The 19,582-nt window shown below is 39.9% G+C and overlaps 1 protein-coding gene across 1 annotated transcript; it reads right to left on the bottom strand.

The window, feature by feature from the left end:
* On the bottom strand, positions 1-19,378 carry LOC141764149 (cAMP-dependent protein kinase catalytic subunit alpha). Its single transcript, XM_074629126.1, has 11 exons — positions 18,776-19,378; positions 15,390-15,451; positions 13,356-13,484; positions 11,996-12,094; positions 9,577-9,659; positions 9,167-9,293; positions 6,745-6,840; positions 5,169-5,291; positions 3,838-3,897; positions 3,622-3,726; positions 1-3,529 (listed from the first exon to the last, which is right to left on the bottom strand). Exons 1-11 carry the CDS (start codon positions 18,819-18,821, stop codon positions 3,404-3,406), a joined length of 1,056 nt encoding a protein of 351 aa, XP_074485227.1. The 5' UTR covers positions 18,822-19,378; the 3' UTR covers positions 1-3,403.
* Positions 19,379-19,582: the final 204 nt, after the last annotated feature.

The following is a 19,582-nucleotide window of genomic DNA, read 5'->3' as shown; positions in this document are numbered from 1 at the left end:
CAGGGAATAATATTGTATTATAACTTCAAACATTTTGTCCATGATGATATAGTCAACATTAAACTTGACATGGAGGAAATACAGCGAATGTGAAGTCTCAACAAGTGGTTTACAACAATGTCATAATAATAATCATAATAATCATAATAATAAAAGGTTGGTAAATTAGTCCATAATAACCAATAAGTCAGCTGATAACTACAAGTATCCACCTTGCAGCTCTTGCCACCATCTATCTACCGATATGATTTTGACTTCAGATTGATATCAATGAAATGTTTTTCAGCCTCTCTCAATGAGAAAGAAGAACATGAAAAATATGGGGTGTATAGAGGAGGGGATGGACCTTTTGGTCATGCATGTGACTCATTTTTTATTTATTTATAGAAAACCAATCAGTCAAAAGACTTTTTACTGGAAATCATTGAGGCTTTAAAGAGGGCAACTGCCCACGGCCCCGGACCCCCCCAAAAGCCCCAGGTTCACTGTGGCAGTTGGTTTGTGGTAATTTGATTCACATTAACTTTGTGCACAATATCAACTGGCACTATTAAGGGACTTGAGATGGACCCTGCTTCTTTAGCTCATCTTGGGGTTCCGTGTTAGGGGGTCCTGGACCCCACTGATTTTTACATGCCAAAGTCGGACTACTCCGCAGCCTGTGAAAAGTTGTCACATGGTGTCAACGCTCCCAAGTCGACATCTTTCCCATCTCTACTCTCCATCCCATATGACGTGAACACAACATAATAGTTGGGATATCTAAGCCTCTGCTGCAAGTCTCTTACACGTTTCATGGAGGTTCAATACTGAATCATTGGCCCTTTGAAGCAGCAGTTGAGGAATACCAAGCACCGCCCGCCAGCCGGAGCACAGCCAATAAGAACGCTCTCTATCTCTAAAATGACCTGTGATTGGTCAAAGTCTCCCGTAACGGGATAGATTTTTTAAAGCCTGTAAACAGAGCCATGAAGAGGTGCAGAAGTCTAGTTTTCTCTCAGAGTACATGAATTACAATACGCTGAAAGGTTGTTGTGGAATCTTTGCCCAATGATGCCAAAAATATTCGGCCTACTGCAGCTTTAATACCTTCATTCGTTCTGATAATGCTGTGCTTACATGGTGCATATTCCTAAATTAATTTGTGTTGAAATCAAATTACCACACAGTAAACCTGGGGCCATGTGATATTCCAGCATAGTGATACTGTACATAATGTACAGACTGTGGGAGGAATGGAGGGTTAATATGGGCCAGGGCCCCCTAGTTGGTTAATCCAGCCATGGACATGTGGCGACATAGACCTAAAAATCTGAAACAGATCATTTAGCCCACCTTGAATATTCCTTGATGGTAGGTTCCATATGACTATAAATGTGTAATTGTTTGTGTAATACAGTGTATCATTTGATATACACACACAAAAGTACACATTACAAAAGGCTTGTCCCCATATATATGAACTGTTTTGGACAGGAGGGACTCGTGTGAATCGAAAATATCCAGATTTTAAAGCGATCGGAGAAAAACCGCAGCGCCTGTTTGAACCAAAACAGAATATCTTGATTATGGTGGCACATTGAAATACAGCTATGAAGAAGGCATTTGAATGTTTGAAACATACACTAGTGTCACTTTGTTTTATTTTTATAAATTCTGAATGACCAAATCCTACAATGACCACCATTTGGGGCATTGCTTAAGTACTTTGCCATCACAGCTCAGGAGGCGTTGAACACCTGAAGTGCTACGTGTCAAACAGGCAGCTTGTACACTGAGATCCTTTTTGTCTCTTCTCAGTACTGGCTCTATTCAACTCCAGGTGCTCCTAGCTCGTTCAGTGGAGTACCAGTCATCTTTACACCATCATGAAAAACTAAATTAAACAAAACTGTGCATGTAAACACAGAGATGGGAATAGAGTTGTCACGTGTAAGACTGTCACATGGAGTGTGGCCCAACTTTGCAAGTGATAAGAGGAGAGAGCTGGGGGCTGGGGAGATGAACATAAACACAGGTTTCGAAAAGACCACAAAGCACACTATCCAGATCGCCTTCAATGACTGGTCAAAGTGCTCCGGTGACCACCGGTTAGAAGCAGTTTGAGGTAGTCTGCCTCAGATGGTCTCTTTTATTTGGAGGTGGCAAGGGCCAAATGTTTTTTTTCAAAATGCCGCATCAACTTGACGAGTAAGTGTGCTCTGAGCAGAGACAGCGAGTGCTTTTAAGACTTGAGTTGTCGAGTTAGCGAAACCAAATCTTCTGGAAGAAAAAATTGTGGAAAGCGCTAACCGAAAGTCTTAATATTCCCTTATGTTCCTCTTAGTGCTAACCAGAACTCTAAATTCCCAAATCTATATCATAAGCAAGTGTCTCACACATCTTCTTTACCTGCTAATCCTAATGCTTTATGTTGATAAAATGTCTTATTAAGTGATATGTTCAAACCTGAGATACCAGTATGTTATGGTGTTCCTTCACAACACCATTAAAACTGAGATATTTACGTTCCCTTATCCAAATTTCCTTGTTTGTTAGCGTGACATGATATCATTGGAGCCACTAGTATCTAGTAACATTTAAAAATCGAGTGCACAAAGCCTGGCTATGCTAACAATGATAAGAAGTATAGATGGAGTTACACAGTAAACTTAACTGACTTCTCCCTCCTTAAATGTCATCCGTCTCTGACCGAAACTTGTTTGAGCACTTCATCTTTATGTTTTTCTTTTGGCCAATCATGCCAGTGGCTCGACGTATGCTGTCTACGATATGAAACGGTATGGGTTTAAATATCTAAAGGAAAAATGACTGGAAAACTCAAAAGTTATTTAAGTGCATATGAGTGTGATTCATTTAAATGTTCACTTTAACGCTCGTCTTGCTCACCAGAGAAAGAGTAAGTTAGCCGGTTTAAATTTAAGAAACCTTTGTGCAGACTGAGACTTCAACTTGTACGACTCAATGGGCTTCATGTAATGACCAACGGGCCGCAGGAGATTAGAACAGACTGATTACTCTGTGATGTGGCCCAAAAGTGACTAAATGATGAATGAAACAATAAAAGAGCAGGGAAGATCTTGGGTGAGAATGTGTAGAGGCAACTCTAAATAAGTGGGGTTCCCAACACCCGTGAATCTGAAGCACACCTTCATTATAAAGGGATCCATAAATAAGACAGAATAATAAATAAAATACAACAGAAACGCAACAGAAAAGGCAACACTGCTGGTTATCAGTCTCCTTGCTCTTTTTTCCCTTCTCTATCCCATTTTTTTCCTCTTTTTGTAGCTGGTGCTTGTGATTGGACAGGAGACAGTACTCTCTCCTTACGTCTCCCACTTGACCAGCCTACCTTTGACTCTCCCTACTTCCTTCTTTCTTCCTCTCTCGCTCTCTAAATCTAGAACTCCGCAAACTCCTTGGCACATTTCTCAGTGAAGGAGACGCGGATCTCCTCCTCCTCGTAGTCGTCAAAGTTGCTGGTGTCGCCTGGTCCTTTGAACTTGGGGACGAAGGGAGCTTCCACCTGAGGACAATTTAAAAGCACTAGTTGAGAAGTGAACTTCACAGAAGGAAGGTCAACACATCTACACGGTATACACTCACAAACAGACATACCTTTTTCTGGTAGATGGCAATCCAGTCAGTGGTTGCAAACCATTTGTGTCCCTTGATGTCGTTGACCCCGTTCTTGAGGTTCCCGTAACGTTTTGTTAGATCCACCTGAGGATAATACCGACACATTTTCCTCACTTTTACATTATAATAGATTCGGAACACACAGCAAAGTAAAGCCAGCCTTAACATCAGAATGACTGAGATATTTGCTTTCACCTGTAACAGGTTCCTCAGGAGGTCCTTCAGGTCTGAACTGAAGTGAGATGGAAAACGCACCTGAGACAGAAGACAAGAAGAAGAATGAAGCAGCGGTAGAGTTCTGTGATGCAGATTCTGAATCCCTCACAATTTAAATACATCTGTAATAGAAAGAGTAAGAAACTAATGCTTCACCTCCCTCAACTAGGCAGTTCCCAGGTGTGTGTGTGTGTGTGTGTGGAATGACAAATGGCCAATAACAAATATGTATTTTTATACTCCTGCTGTTTGCTATAACACAAGAATAATTGAACTTAAATTCACTTCATGAAATGTATTGCAGTTGTGTTTGAAATGGCTAGTAATGGGTGTTCCCTGATAAAATCCTCTGGCTTTTATTGAAGCAGGATCCATATGGCTGAGAGGAAGGCTCTCTTTTTCCCTGCTGACACTCAGTCAGTTAAACACATTCACACAAGCCTGCCCAGGGGAACCTCAGTGGTTTAAATGAGGAAGAGGGCGTTCTGCTCATTCACTTTTCCCAAAGAAGTGATGCATTTTTACAATTTTGACATCAGCAACAATAGTTTGTCTGGAGTAAATACAATGAGAACTATATTTTGTATGATTAGCGATTTCCAACATGGCTGAACAGAAACTCAAACTTCACCAACACAAGATTCTAACGCCAAATTCACACCTGAGCAGCGGCAAAGCTGCCATGCAATGTCTATGAAAAGCTGCTCAGCCAGCTGTGGCCGTTTGATTCTGCGGCGAAGTGCGGCCAAACTAAAAGTTGAGAAACGTTTAACTTTAGCAGCGAAGTGTGGCCGGAGAATACCCGCAGCCAATCAGTAAACAGATCCTGTGACATGTGGACTTATGTTAGAAAGAATTTCTTCCCGTCTGAAACGCATGAATGCGCCTCTCGGCTGCAGAAAGATTTTATTATGAGGCGAGATGCACTTCGCCGCTGCCTGGTGTGGATTCAGCATAAGAAGGTAGACATCATAGCAGAAAAGAGATTCACCTGGCTGACTGCACCTGTATTCAGGTGGTGAACTGACCTTTTATCAAAACTGAAATAAAGTCAAAGTTGTTTTTATAAACTTTAAATGAAAAAAGTCAAAGCCGTCAGCAGAATAAAAGAAGACAGAAGACAGTATTTTTCTAAATCAGAGGTGTCTATCATATTATAAAGAGTACCTGCTTTAAAAATATACAGAGGCATGCTTGACCCAAAATTGATTATTACCAACATTTTATTTCCAAAAGTGAGCTATACTATAAATATATGTTACAAACACATACTGACTGTAGCACAGAGTGGTATTCAGAGTCAGACTCACCTTCCCTGATACGATCTTTTCATAGATCTGAATGGGCTGGTCAGCAAAGAAAGGCGGGTACCCTGCTGCCATCTCATAGACGAGTACGCCAAGCGCCCACCAGTCTACTGCCTTGTTATACCCCTGGTGGATATTACAAGGAAGGAGGAAAAGTGGAGATAAAAAGAGATCATTATAGACAATTTATCAAGATAACATTTAAAATGTTATTTTTTTTTATGTTATTAAACTTTGTTCATCCTATACTTATATACTGTACATCTTATTTATTTTAACATAGTCTGTGCATCCCATCTAGCGGGAAGAGATATGATTGTTGTATACAGCAGGTTGCTGACAGTAAGTAATTAGTCAAAATATGTTTGTGATATTATGCTGAAGATGAGAACTATTCAAGGGCATCTTACAGAGAACAAATAGCTGTCTATCAATAAAGATGTCATGATGATTGTTGTCACGCTTTGCATTTAAATAATATGGCTGTACCCATTGTCTTTTTATTTTTATTTTTTACATTCAAAGCTTTATTCAAAAACCTCAATAGAAGTAAGCTTCTATTGAGGTTTCTTCATATTTTATGATGTCATCACCCTAAGAAAAAAGATTTTTTGTTTATATAAATGTAATTTATGGTGCTGTTAGATTGTTGCTAGAGCTCCCCGTTATTGATACAGGTGCGTGCCTCCCTTTCTTTGCGGCAAGCGGGAGAGCAAACAGTTTTTGACCGCAGTGAAATGTTTTTGAAAGGCTAAACACCAACAAAAATAGATTGAAGCAGAATATTTCATTAGATAAACCCATACTGTGAATTTTGGAAATGATTACATCGGAAGTCAGAAGCAATGAATAGACATGCAAAAAAAAACAAACAGAAGAAGCTGCGCAGCACTCGAATGTTGGTTTCAGAATTCGAATGTCAACGTTATGAATGAAGCTTCAAACTATTCTGTACAGCCCCATTAAATAGCAACAAACTTAATCAAATTTGGCACATTCTCACAAAGATAATGGCATTTTCTGATAAAAAATGAGCAGAGAATTTTGTTTTGATTGCTGCAGTGTAGGAAGGCTGGCAAGTTGAACCTTGTGAATTTGCACAGCTTTGTTCACCACCCCCTGATAACACTGTCAAGTGCAGTAGTTAATAACAGCATGTGACTGGTTTCAGGCTACAAAAGGGTTTTTAGAGTTATGCTAGTTTCACTGTTTGCATCTCGTTTTTTTCTCGTCATCGAGTTGTGTGTGCTCTATAGAGGCTCCTTAAACCCAAATACCCAGTTTGGTTTGAAAAATCAAAGTGACCTACATCATCATCCTTAGATTCATATCCTCTGGCTGGTAGGACCGTAAATACCATTTTAAGATTTTAATTAATATATCTGAAATAGCAGCAACGATGTGTTACAATTCTGTCAACTCAAATGAACAACTATCCTGTCAGAAAAGTGTTGTAATGTGTTTTAACTTTGTGCAACAAGTTGGTCATATTGTTTATTCAAATGCATTGCAAATCTAATTTTGAAAGGAAACACAGTTGAAAGTTCACAAGATAAAACAGAGAATAATGGTGGCTCACCTTGCTGAGAATAATCTCTGGGGCCAGATATTCTGGGGTGCCACACAGTGTCCAGGTCCGGCCCTTTACACGTTTGGCAAAGCCAAAATCTGTCACCTGAGAGAGGAAAAGAAAGAGCAATGACAAATAATGAGAAAGAGAGTAGGAGGACGAACAAAATAAGCAGACATACTCTCAGAGTGCCCGGCTGAGTTTTAGCACACGAAAGGAAGAGGAAGACAGATGACAGACAGAGGCACAGAGAGGGAGAAAAGCAAGGGGTTGTGTCTAGATGGTAACCCATAAATTGCAAAAATTTGCAAAAACTTGCGCGAGACTTGCTGCCCTTACAATCCTATCCTAACCTTAACCATTCAATGTCAATACCTAACCTTAACCATCTTGCGAGAGTTTCGCAAATTGTAGGGTATCATTTAGAAACGACCTAAAGCAAGGATCTTGGAGCAGCAATGGAATTCTTTCACCAGCTGTTATTTTTACTATTCACCACTAGAGAGCAGCAGAATATATGCTACAAGACAGCCTCCCTTTGCCAGCACACAACTCAGCAAACAGATAATTGCAAAATACACACTCTGCCATCATAGTTGCGCTTGATAGTTTCTTGACATTTCCATGTCTGTGTTAGGTTTAGTCCTTGCATCCCTGTAACTCTATAATGACTGTTAAAATATCCAATTCCAATGACAGCCTAAATTACAAAGAAATAACATCCAGGTTTCACTTTTTTAGCAAATCCCCCTCTGTGATTTTACACAGAACTTTTAAGTGTCACTCCTGTTACTGTATGTGACTGATACAGTTCTACAGAGATACTCCTGTGGCAGCATATTATAACAATGGTTACAATATCTCATAATCTCACATAACATTTCATAACTTCGCTGAGTTACACATTACATTTGGTAAGTACGAGCTGACTCAGGTGGGGTGGTGCCACTCAGATCGAGCTAGCAGCAAATGCTAAAGTTAGCATGCCTCACATTTGAAGGGACTGTATGTAAGTTTTAACACATATTAACGTTGTTTAATTGCCATGTGTGAACAGGTTGTAACCTAACCTCTATCAGCCTGTAAACTGCTTTTAATGTGAAGAATGTGGGCCATTTTTTTCTGGCAAAATCCAACGGATGTGGCGTCATACTCTCTTCAGCTCATCTACAGAGCTAACAGTGTGCAACTAACCGCTAACGCCAACAAATTGCTCTTCTTTCAATGAAGAAATACTCTCCAGTTCTGATAGAGCTGATGCTATCGCAGCATCTACGCTAACATCTTTAGGAGCTGCCATTGTTGTTTAGAACGAACAGTCGCCACGCCTGTAGCTGCCAGTAGCTCCTCACAGGACGCTGATCGGTCGGGTTACTGGCTTGCCGGACACAAATGCATTACTCGAAGGCTGACAAGATGGATTTTCGGGTGATTTGTGATACCATGGTTCTTGCGTGATCTCATGATATTGCGAGTTTCCAGCTCCAGCACCTCTCAAATACTGCACCAATGTTCACTCAGGTTTCAGACAAAATAAACCATGGGTACTGTGCACAGCCGGGCATTCAAGAGGGGTTTGGCTGTAGGCTGAAAATCTGAGGGATGAGGGGAATACCCAGCAAATACACAGAGCTGGGCCAGTCTGCATGTTTAACAAGCCTGAAATCTCAACAACGATTGGAACATCATAAGAGTGGCAGACATTGTTCAATTTATACTCATACGATGGTTCGTATGATATCTTTCGGGGAAAATTATTCCTCCGTTTTTCATTAGTTTTTCGACAAATGTCCGTTGCTGGACATTTGACAAGTGTCAATTCCCACTTGTTACATGCATACAGTCTTTTGAAAATAAACTTCCAACTTCATAGCAAACAACTTCCTTAGGTTTAGGCAAGAAATCTATCTAGTTAGGTTTAGGAAAAGATTGTGGTTTGGCTTAAAATAACTCCGGAAGCGGCGTTACTTAATTATGTAAATAACTAAGATTTGTGACAGATAAATCAACGTTGACTTCTGATATCACTCGGGACATGAACGCCGGTCTCCTGGGCGAAAGTCTGGTGTTTTTTGACCCACCCATCCAACCCGATCACCTTGCTTCATACACGGTGTTCGCCACTATTTATATTTCCTGGTTTTTCACGATTACGTTTATTACACACAAATTAATTTTGTGGGATATACACAAATTACAGTGCATTACTTTTCGTAGGTATAACTACGAACGGTGTATGAGAGCAACCTGCATTGTTTAGCATCACTTGTGAACTCCCACTGATGTATAATGATTAATTTAGGCCTTATGTGTGCTTTTGCAGATAAAATCATATGAATAATACACGCAGGAGTTAATATATAACCAGCAACCTTTTGAGTAAGTCATTTATGATCAGCTTTTGTATATCACAGCATCAGGTGTTATTTACCTGTATGTAGCCCTGTTGGTCTATGAGCAGGTTTTCAGGTTTCAGGTCTCTGTAGATCAGGTCCAAAGCGTGAAGATACTCAAAGGTTAGAACGATCTGAGCAGCGTAGAACCGAGCGTGAGGCTCACTGCACACACAAACACACGGAGATGGACAGAGAGAGAGAGCAGTTTATCGGAGTGTAGAGTACATAACAGAACAGAGGGAAAATATAGCTAAATAAAACAGAGTAGAGCTAAAACAGACCTGAGGAGAACAGAGCTGTATAGATTAGAATGAAATAGACTACAAGACAAAAAAACTGAGAGTTGAATTGAGAATGCAAAGCTCCATAATTTACCTCTATATGTGCCTATAAAATGCTGCTGGCTGTAAGCTTCATGTAAACTCCATTGCATACAGACACTAACCTAAATCTGCCAATTCTCCGTAGATGGGAGAACATCTCTCCACCTGGTACATACTCCATCACCATGTAGAGGTTAGTGTTGTCCTGGGGAAGGGAAGACAGAGGGCTTGTTAGTGACACTCACTCACATACATTCAAATATTCACGCACGCACGCACGCACGCACGCACGCACGCACGCACGCACGCACACACACACACACAGGATGGGCAACCGGAAGACATGGACATTTTGTGGGTCAATATAAATGAATCCACTGACTTTTTGTTTCAGTTATTACCATAAAAAGTCCCAATGAAAAAGTGTATTTCCAAAACCTGGTTTTCAAATCACAAGCTCTTCAGCCCCTTTAACAAAAATAAATAGCACCTGCTTTATATTATCAAGGAGGATTTCATTCTTGACCCGCTTCTCGGTTGACACGTGCAAATGCAACTTACTGTCGAATAACTCCAACTAAGCTGAGTTAATATGTGTTTGTTGTTGACTCTTCCATCAGCGTGCAGGGCGAGACACGTGGACAGGAAAACTCTGTTAATAGGTTTATTTGACGCATCAAGGATATACAATCCCAGGGCATCCGGGGTGCATCTAACACGGCTTAACCTGAATAAGGCTTAAATTGGAGTACGGCCATCAGCTGTGTTAGTCTGTAAAAGTAGAGTACAACCAGCCACAGACAAAGCTGGGGTGTGAAAATGTTGAAAAAGTTAACGCAATAATAACGCATTAACGCAAATTAATTTCAACGCCACTAATTTCTTTAACGCATTAACGCAGCTTGCGATTTTTAGGTTGTAGCCGGCTCAGTTTAAAAGCTAGAGTGAAGATACTGTCATCATATGAAACTAGAAAACCCACAGTCCCACGAGTCTCCCCTTTTACAGACATGCCCACTTTATTATAATCACATGCAGTTTGGGGCAAGTCATAGTCAAGTCAGCACACTGACAGCTGTTGTTGCCTGTTGGGCTGCAGTTTGCCATGTTATGATTTGAGCATATTTTTTATACTAAATGCAGTACCTGTGAGGGTTTCTGGACAATATTTGTCATTGTTTTGTGTTGTTAATTGATTTCCATCAATAAATATATACATAAATTTGCAATAAACAACCATATTTGCCCACTCCCATGTTGATAAGAGTATTAAATACTTGAAAAATCTCCCTTTAAAGGTACATTTTGTACAGATAAAAAATGTGCCAATTTATATGCAATTAATTGTGATTCAATATTTTAATCGACTGACCGCCCTAATAGGTTTATACGTAGTTCATATTCTGATCACAGGGGTCACTATAAATACTTGGAAGTGGTCTTTAAACAGAAGAGATCATATTTTCGATAAATGAATACAATGTTTATTCAGTTTGAGGAAATACAGTGTTCAAATGACATTGTATGCCTGTTATATGCAGTCAATAGAACTAACAAATACTGGAATGAGGTGAGAATGTTAATAAACTGTTTTGTAAGTATGACAAAATCCTGATCTAGAAATAAATTCACTCACATTTTGATATTATTTTCTCAGTTTTGGAAGTTCTTCAATTGAAACAACACAAATTAGTAAAGACAAAATATGTGACACCACGCAAAGTAGCAACGGCTTAAAACTTCACATGCAGTGTTTTGGCCCTTAGTTGGAAAAGTTAGTAATTTACCACATTACCTAAAAGTAAACACAAATATATACACATACATACAAATACACAAATAGAGTCTTCAGGGTGAGACTCTTTCATATAGAGCGTTATAGAGAATGTGATAGAAGTTAATGACCAAGACGAGAACAAATCTCCTCAAATCTACTGTTATTTACAGAGCTATTGTATATGGTGTTTTAAGGTTTGAAATATGTATATCTCACTGCATGGAATTTGCTGGCATCATTTTTATATAAGGTAATGTGAGTACAGTGATTTTTGTATGAGATGTTTGAATGTATATATAATGCATATGATCGGTTGTGATTTCTGTGTCGGACACCAGGAAGACTAGCTGGCATCACGGCGTCAGCTAATGGGGATCCTAATATACTAATAACTTATAACTGTAAGGGTCGGGTTATGTTTGAAAAGAAGTAGCTTGTATGAAGTGTCGTCCGACCACAACAGAAGGAGCCGAATCATGAGCCAGAAGTTGTAGAACACGTTTTGCTGAATGACAGCCAAGCAGTATGTGTTTCTGCACACTCATGATAGCCAGATGCTTAATTGTTCAGTTGCCATAAGACAACTGAGTGTGCTTGGGTTAAACTTTTTTTTTTTAATGGACCATCTTCACAAAAATGTAGACAAATAGTATCTTAAAAGCTGGTATGAGGGATGGAGAGAAGAGCTGATGAGCGGATGGAAGGAGAATCTTTCCAGTCACTCATCGTCAACACACAACCACACATAAAAAAACACTCCGTACCTTGAACGAGTACTCTAACCGCACCAGAAAAGGAAAGCTGACAGCCTGAAGAATCCTCTTCTCATTCAGAGTGTGCTCTATTTGCTTGAGCTTCACCACCTGAATGGCAAAAAAGAGAGAGGGAAAAGAAGAGTTTATATTGTGTAATATAATAGACCATACATATATAATATAAATCACAATAATAAACTATTGTTTTATCAGAGCAGCATAATCTTAGCTCGCTTTAACACATGCATTAACAGTCAACGGCCCCTGGTCCGACACTTCTGGACAGAGAAATAACACTGTGGGACACTGTTCTAAGCTATGTCAGAAATAAGGGGATGACTGAGTGTCATCATACATATAGGACAGACTACAGATGAGACAGTACATCTTAAGGCACTACTTATTCAAAACACTGCTGCATTAAAGGTAACTTCATATTCCAGATGTAAGTCCAACATATACAGACAGATACAATATTTCCAAAAAGTGTAAAGGTCTTATTCTTGTGAAACTGGGAAAAAAGTACAAACACACACAAGCTGAAACTCTGGAAATAAGTCAACATAGGTGTTGCAAACACATTCGTTCCACTTTTGGTAATCAGACACACAAACATACAGTAATTATGGTGCAAAGCGGCACAAGCTGGAGAACGGGCCTGAATAGGATGAATATATTATGAGCAGGAGGAATATACTATAAGCAGGTGTCAAATCACATCAGTTGCTTTTATCCAGCAGGGTCACGGCCTCTCCTTTCATGCATTTGGTCAGGTAGTTTGCCAGGTTGCCAGCCATACTCTATATACGCAGATAACATTCACAATTCATTGACCAGTCCTCCAAACCTGCATGACTTTGGACTGCATCAATGTGATGAAGAACCTGGATTTTTCAGGTATTAAATTCTCCAAGCCAAAAACAGACATTCCCATCTGTGTATTTGAATCTATATAAAATATTTATTTATAAATATGATGTCATAAGAGGGGATCGGAGCGAGCGAGCGGAAACGCTGGCACAATGTAATTCTAAATGGGTACAAAAATGACTCAACTTGATGTGATCTGCATAAAGACAAACTCAGCTCTGCCACTCCAGCCGATGTCTGCTTCAGCACAAGCGGGTTCAAAGAGGTTCAAAGGGGGGGAAAAAAGGCTTGCACCTGTATTTGAGTCTCTGCCATCTTTGCACCAGCATATAAAGAGGGCTTATTTCAATATCCATGAATGTTTCAAACCTCGTGAGCACAATTTTCACATCAATGACATTTCCATATTTTCTATGACCATCCTGCAAGTGTCCTTAAATGGCATGTCACATTTAAACACCCTCCATCCCACTTTGACCCTCCTCTGACCCAGACTGACCTTCTGCTTGTTGAGGATCTTCATGGCATAATGCTGTCCCGTTTCTTTGTGCTTCACCAGCATCACACGGCCAAATGAGCCCGTGCCCAGGGTTTTCAACCTCTCAAACTGCTCCAGGCCAGCAGTGTTCTGAACAGACAAAATAAAAAGGGTTAGTTGATTTTTTTGTGAAAATGGGATGGTGACGGTTGTGGGGAAGGGAACTTTTATTTTCTAATGTTTCCTATGCTCACATTTACCATCTATTTTAGATTATGTATGTTTTTGTACAGGCAAGCAAATGCCTGAGTGTACAGTATGTGTATGGTATATGTGCATACTATATACATGGAGTATATAATGTATATCAAGCATGGTATATATGGTTTATGATACTCGGTAAGTATTAGGGCTGTCAATCGATTAAAATATTTAATCACGATTAATCGCAAATTAATCTCACATTTTTTTATCTGTTCAAAATGTACCTTGTAGGGAGATTTGTCAAGTATTTAATACTATTATCAACATGGTAGGGGGCAAATATGATTGCTTTATGTAAATGTATGTATATATTTATTATTGGAAATCAATTAACAAAACAAAACAATAACAAATATTGTCTAGAAACCCTCACAGGTACTGCATTTAGCATAAAAAATATGCTCAAATCATAACATGGCAAACTGCAGCCCAACAGGCAACAACAGCTGTCAGTGTGTCAGTGTGCTGACTTGACTATGACTTGCCCCAAACTGCATGTGATTATCATAAAGTGGGCATGTCTGTAAAGGGGAGACTCGTGGCTACCCAAAAAAAACATTTTTATTCACATATCTTGAGGTCAGAGGTCAAGGGGGCCCCTTTGGAAATGGCCATGACAGTTTTTCCTCGAAAAAATTGAGCGTAAGTTTGGAGCGTTATTTACTCTCCTTCTCGACAAGCTAGTAGTAACATGGTTGGTACCAATGGATTCCTTAGGTTAAATAGTTTTGTATGATGCTAATATCTTCACTTTAGCTTTAAAACCAAAAACCGAAAAACAAAACCTCCAAAAGATTGATTGTGTTGATGCATTAAAGAAATTAGTGGCGTTAAAACAAATTTGCGTTAACGCGTTATCGCGTCAACTTTGACAGCTGTAGTTAGTATGCAATACATATATGTACATACTGGATAGATTGTACATACATTGCACAGAAAATTAATATAGATCCCAGTTATATTTAATAATATCATGTAAGCCAGTAAAATCTATCCTGATAGATCTACACAAATTTTGTATTAGAAAAGCTGTCACACTGTCACATGTCAAGTGTTATTTTTCATAACTCACAGGGTCAGAGAGAAAGGTAGATATACCCTCCAATGTAAAGAACATTGATAAAGGTCTTATGTGTATTTAATATTATTATCTGTGTCTGTAAAATATGTCTAAATAATTCGTTGTATAGCAGCAAACAGAACATCCAACTTTTTTTTATCAGATTTCTAGGGCTGGATGATACAGTTGGAATCAGTACCACAATGTTGACAAGAAGAATATGTTTTCTAAAATGTCTATACATAAAAAGGTATATACAAAATTATATGTTGATCAATGCAATATTTCCATTACATTTGATGCAAAAAAACATTAAAATAACTTGAACAAGAATTTGAGAAAAGATATGACAATATAATTATAATACAATATAATTTTAATCTAAAATCAATAAATGATAAAACTGAATCATCACTCTACATATTTTATGAGCCACTTGTTCATTTAACCATCCAAATATATATAGAAGTTTACATTTACCTACAGTGGTAGCTGCCAGAACAGAAAAAAAACATACCAATTTGGGAGTGCACAATGAATATGGAAAACAAGTAAATTGCAAGAGGAGTTGTAGAGAACATACCACACATAAGTTTGACATAATTGGTCACACAGACTTAGAATGATAAACTCATACATGCATGTTTGTATGCACGCAAACGTATGCAGAAAAATATACGTCACATTCCTGTTGTGTTAGATGAATGTCCCACATACATCCAAACACTAACCTGTGCAGGGTTCTCCCACTTCTTTAGAAAGTCCTCTTTGGCTTTAGCAAGGAATTCCTTGACTGTGGAAGACAAAATCACAAGAATATCTATATTTGTAAAGAGTGAAATAAACCAGAAATTAAATAGTAGGATACTTCCTGTGTTTTCTGAAATCAATTGCATTGCATCAATTGAGCCGGTGTATTTTAAAAATGATATCCCAGTTAAAAGTACATAGAAAGAGGAGAGATTGAAAATGAGACAAGACATGCAAACAGGTGCTAAGCTGGTTTGAAACACAGGTTGACATGCACCTTGGCTCACTAGGATGAACTCTGTTATATTGTTTGAGATTAAACTTTGTTGTGTCAAATCCATCTTATAATCAACTACTCATAACTAATACAGATGCCCCAAACAAGCAGATGTGGATCCTATCAAAGGTTGTAAGGACATGCTGTTCAGTTAGTCAATATTTAAGTCTACTAGAGACTTCTGAAGGCAGGAGAATGAGCCTCAATATCACCAACCGTGCTGATTCTTTACATACTGAACCCAGAATAATATTAAAGGGGCACTCCACTGATTTTACACACAACTTGTGCGTTGTTACCACGGAGTGTATATATGAAGTGAACATAGTCACCGTGACGTCACCCACTGGTTTGTGGACTATGGTTTTGAAGCCTTCAGATCAACACCGCAGATTTGGCCGTCACCCTCTTGGTTTTTTGCAACCAGAACTGACACCAGAGGGTGGAGCTAATTGTGCCTTCAAATGGGGTTGTGTTTACCATGTTCACGAGAAGAGTCCATATGAACGCCCCCCTCTTGTGGTATTCAAGACCTCGTAAGTGGAAAGTTTCTGAAAGCTCAGAGTTTACAAGTTGTGACGCGTTTGTTGACGTTGTCAGAATATGGCGGAGGCTATGGAGCTAATTTTTTCGGAGCATAATAAGGTAATACTGTATATTGAAATTTTAGTCGTATATTGTTTTTTTCGGTAATTTTACAATAGGTCTGAGGAAAATGTCGATATTCCAAACAGCCTCATCTTTTCTAAGATGAAAACACGGACAACGCCGTGGTAGCAACCTGTCAATCACAAGATAGCAACGCCCTAAAGCATACCCTGCTGTATCATCTGTTTAACTCTAAATGGGACCATAATTTACTAAATGAACATCATGCTGTATTGAAGAAGACTTGAAACTAGCGATTGAAACCATAAACTCTTGTTTTCAATGTTTACTGAGGTAATAAATCAAGTGAGAAGTAGGCTCATTTTCTCATAGACTTCTATACAATCAGACTTATTTTTGCAACCAGAGGAGTCGCCCCCTGCTGGCTGTTAGAAAGAATGCAAGTTTAAGGCACTCCAGCATTGGCTTCAATTTGCAGAACCGGAGGTTGCTGCCTGGATGTTACTTGTCATGGAGAGTGCTACTAAGCTACGTAAAACAGTTGTAGTTCTGGTGGGAGCTTTCGAAAGTATTTGAAAATAACCTTGATGATGTCATCAGGGTTTATGACAGGTTGGGCTTGAGACTTCAAATTTTGATAGAGTATGTTTGGAAGATCATGGCATTTAACAGGCAGTTAGGGTCTAATGAAAGACGCTTTTGAGTTGCATTATGGGAATCGCAGAATCCACCATTTTCTAACCTTCACTCATACCAGGGATTAAATATCTCTGTCTTTGCTGCTTCAAAATCTGCCTCTTGTGAGTCCCTCAACTTTATAGAAGTGCACTACTAAATTGCTGGAGCACAACTATTAGGAGAGAGGAAATCAAAATAATTGAAGCAAACGTGGAAAAAAACAAAAACAAATCAACTTAGTTCACTTTCAGGACAGGAATAATGCACAGGCTAATGGTGAGGCTTGGCATTAAATATTAAATTTCCTCCAACAGGTCAAGGGTTATAATATCCTGCCAGTTGAGAAAATATGGTAGAGTTAAGTGAACTAGTAACACTACTCACTCTTGAGCAAGGCACCAAAGCCTTACCTACACAGGCAAACCTGTTTACTGACCAAGAGTAGGCTACATGACATGTTTGTACCTGGAAGGTTCTAGGTGTGAATGTGTGATACAGTACATACACCCAGAGCTTCTTAAACCATATTTCATAAACAACTCTTTTCATCATCCCTGTCACCTTTTTAAGTGGAAAAGTATATCTGGTGGATAGGAAACTGTTTCAATAGCAATGCAAGGTTGCAGCACACACACACACACACACATAGTACCCAGCACAGCCAGACTGACTTGAGTATGAGATACACACACATTTAGTATGCCTCACTGATGCTAGAAATAATAATAATAAAAAATTGTCTGTACTATATGACATGGTAAAAACAAAAGCTTTAGTAAATAACTACTCCAATAAATACACCAGTCCAGTGCCCACGGACATCTCGTCTTTCTGCATAACAGTGACTTTACATTGGACTTACAGTACAGCAGACACACTGAGACCAGCTCAGCCAAAACCTGCAGACTTTTCAGGGTTCATGTAGATTAGATTCAGCTCACCCACACACACAGTTTAAGCTGCATCTCTTTCCAAAGGAGTGGAGCAACAGGCCTATAGAGTGTTTGGGGAAATATCTGACACATAGTGTGTTATATTCCAAGATGCTTGCAGTTTACAATGCTGCTGGCCGTTTTACAGCTCATACAGATATATACACCTCTAGCCTACACCCTGCTTCACCCTACCTTATAGCATCCACTATTATTTTTAAAAGTCAAAAAAGTGAACAGTGGGTCTCATTTTAAGAGTGTCCCTTCTACATGTACATACAATGCTCCTGAATTTAAATGTATGCTATTTTTAGGTTCTTGGGAGCTTGCATCTCTTTCCAAAGGACTGGAGCAACAGGCCTATAGAGTGTTTGGGGAAATATCTGACACATAGTGTGTAATATTCCAAGATGCTTGCAGTTTACAATGCTGTACAGCTCATACAGATATATACACCTCTAGCCTACACTCTGCTTCATCCTACCTTACAGCATCAACTATCATTTTTAAAAGTCCAAAAGTGAAAAGTGCATTTGAAGACAGTGTCCCTTCTACATGTAGACATACAATGCTCCTGAATTTAAATACTATTTTAGGTTCTTGGGAGCTTGCTTGCATTGGCCCAAGCTATAATTCGTTTTGCAGCAAGGACTTGGTCATGGAGTGGATCTTAATGAATGGAAAGGCAAGAATAGGCCTCTAATGAACAGTGTATATGTCTTGTTATGTAAAAGCTAACACAGACAGCCTGCTTTTATATCACATCGTCTCTGATCATCATGTACATGAGGCAGCAGCAACCACCGAGCCAGGTGCTGCTCAGGAGTGTGATATGTGTGTGTACTGGTGATGGTGATGGTATTATACACACCGCTTTCCATCTCGCTGCCCTTCCTGGCCGTGGGCGCGTTGCCCATGATGACAACCTGTCAGCGGGCGATCCGTGGCGGTGTGGCCGCCTCCTACAGCCCTTTATCAAGCCGGTATAGCTCGATTAGGAGAGGTTATCAACGGGTATTTATCCTTAAATCCAGCTGTAACAGCTAGTTAACTCCCGAGGTCTTGATCTTTAATAGCTGCTGCTGATGACGGCAGGAGACGGTCATCAACCACCGGGTTATCGAGTTTAGATCCACGGTGGAGCTATCGCGGTGCGGTGGTGTGTCGGTCGCTTTGGGGCTCTTCACTGCTGGACCGCCAGGCCGACAGTTGGCCCTGACAACGGAGGATCCAGTCTTCTCCTGTCCCCCCTCCGAGCGAGGCCCCCCCCCAGGCTCCCCACCTCTCCCCCACAGCCACCCCCCCAAAAAACACTGCGGGGATGCAATATTCTCAATCAAAAAGCCCTGCCACTTCTCCGTTACCGAACCCAGCTGTTAATAATGGATCCTCTTCTAGCGGGAGTTGGATCAACACCAGATCAACATCGGCCCCTCTGGTAGCCTCGGAGACGAGAGCGAGATGACGGAACTACAGCCGAGCGAAAAGTCCCGCCCACTCGTCAGAACGCGGTGGTTTGATTGACAGCTTAAAGCTAGGCTACTGATTGGCCCACAGCTCTTACAGCGCTGTCCTAACGAAGCGCTGTGATTGGCTACAGCTCTTACAGCGCTGTGATTGGCTACAGCTCTTACAGCGCTGTCTCCACGAAGCGCTGTGATTGGCCCACAGCTCTTTT

The sequence above is a fragment of the Sebastes fasciatus genome, chromosome 3 (assembly GCF_043250625.1).
Source record: "Sebastes fasciatus isolate fSebFas1 chromosome 3, fSebFas1.pri, whole genome shotgun sequence".
Classification (NCBI taxonomy): domain Eukaryota; kingdom Metazoa; phylum Chordata; class Actinopteri; order Perciformes; family Sebastidae; genus Sebastes; species Sebastes fasciatus.
This window is presented reverse-complemented; position numbering and strand designations above follow the sequence as displayed.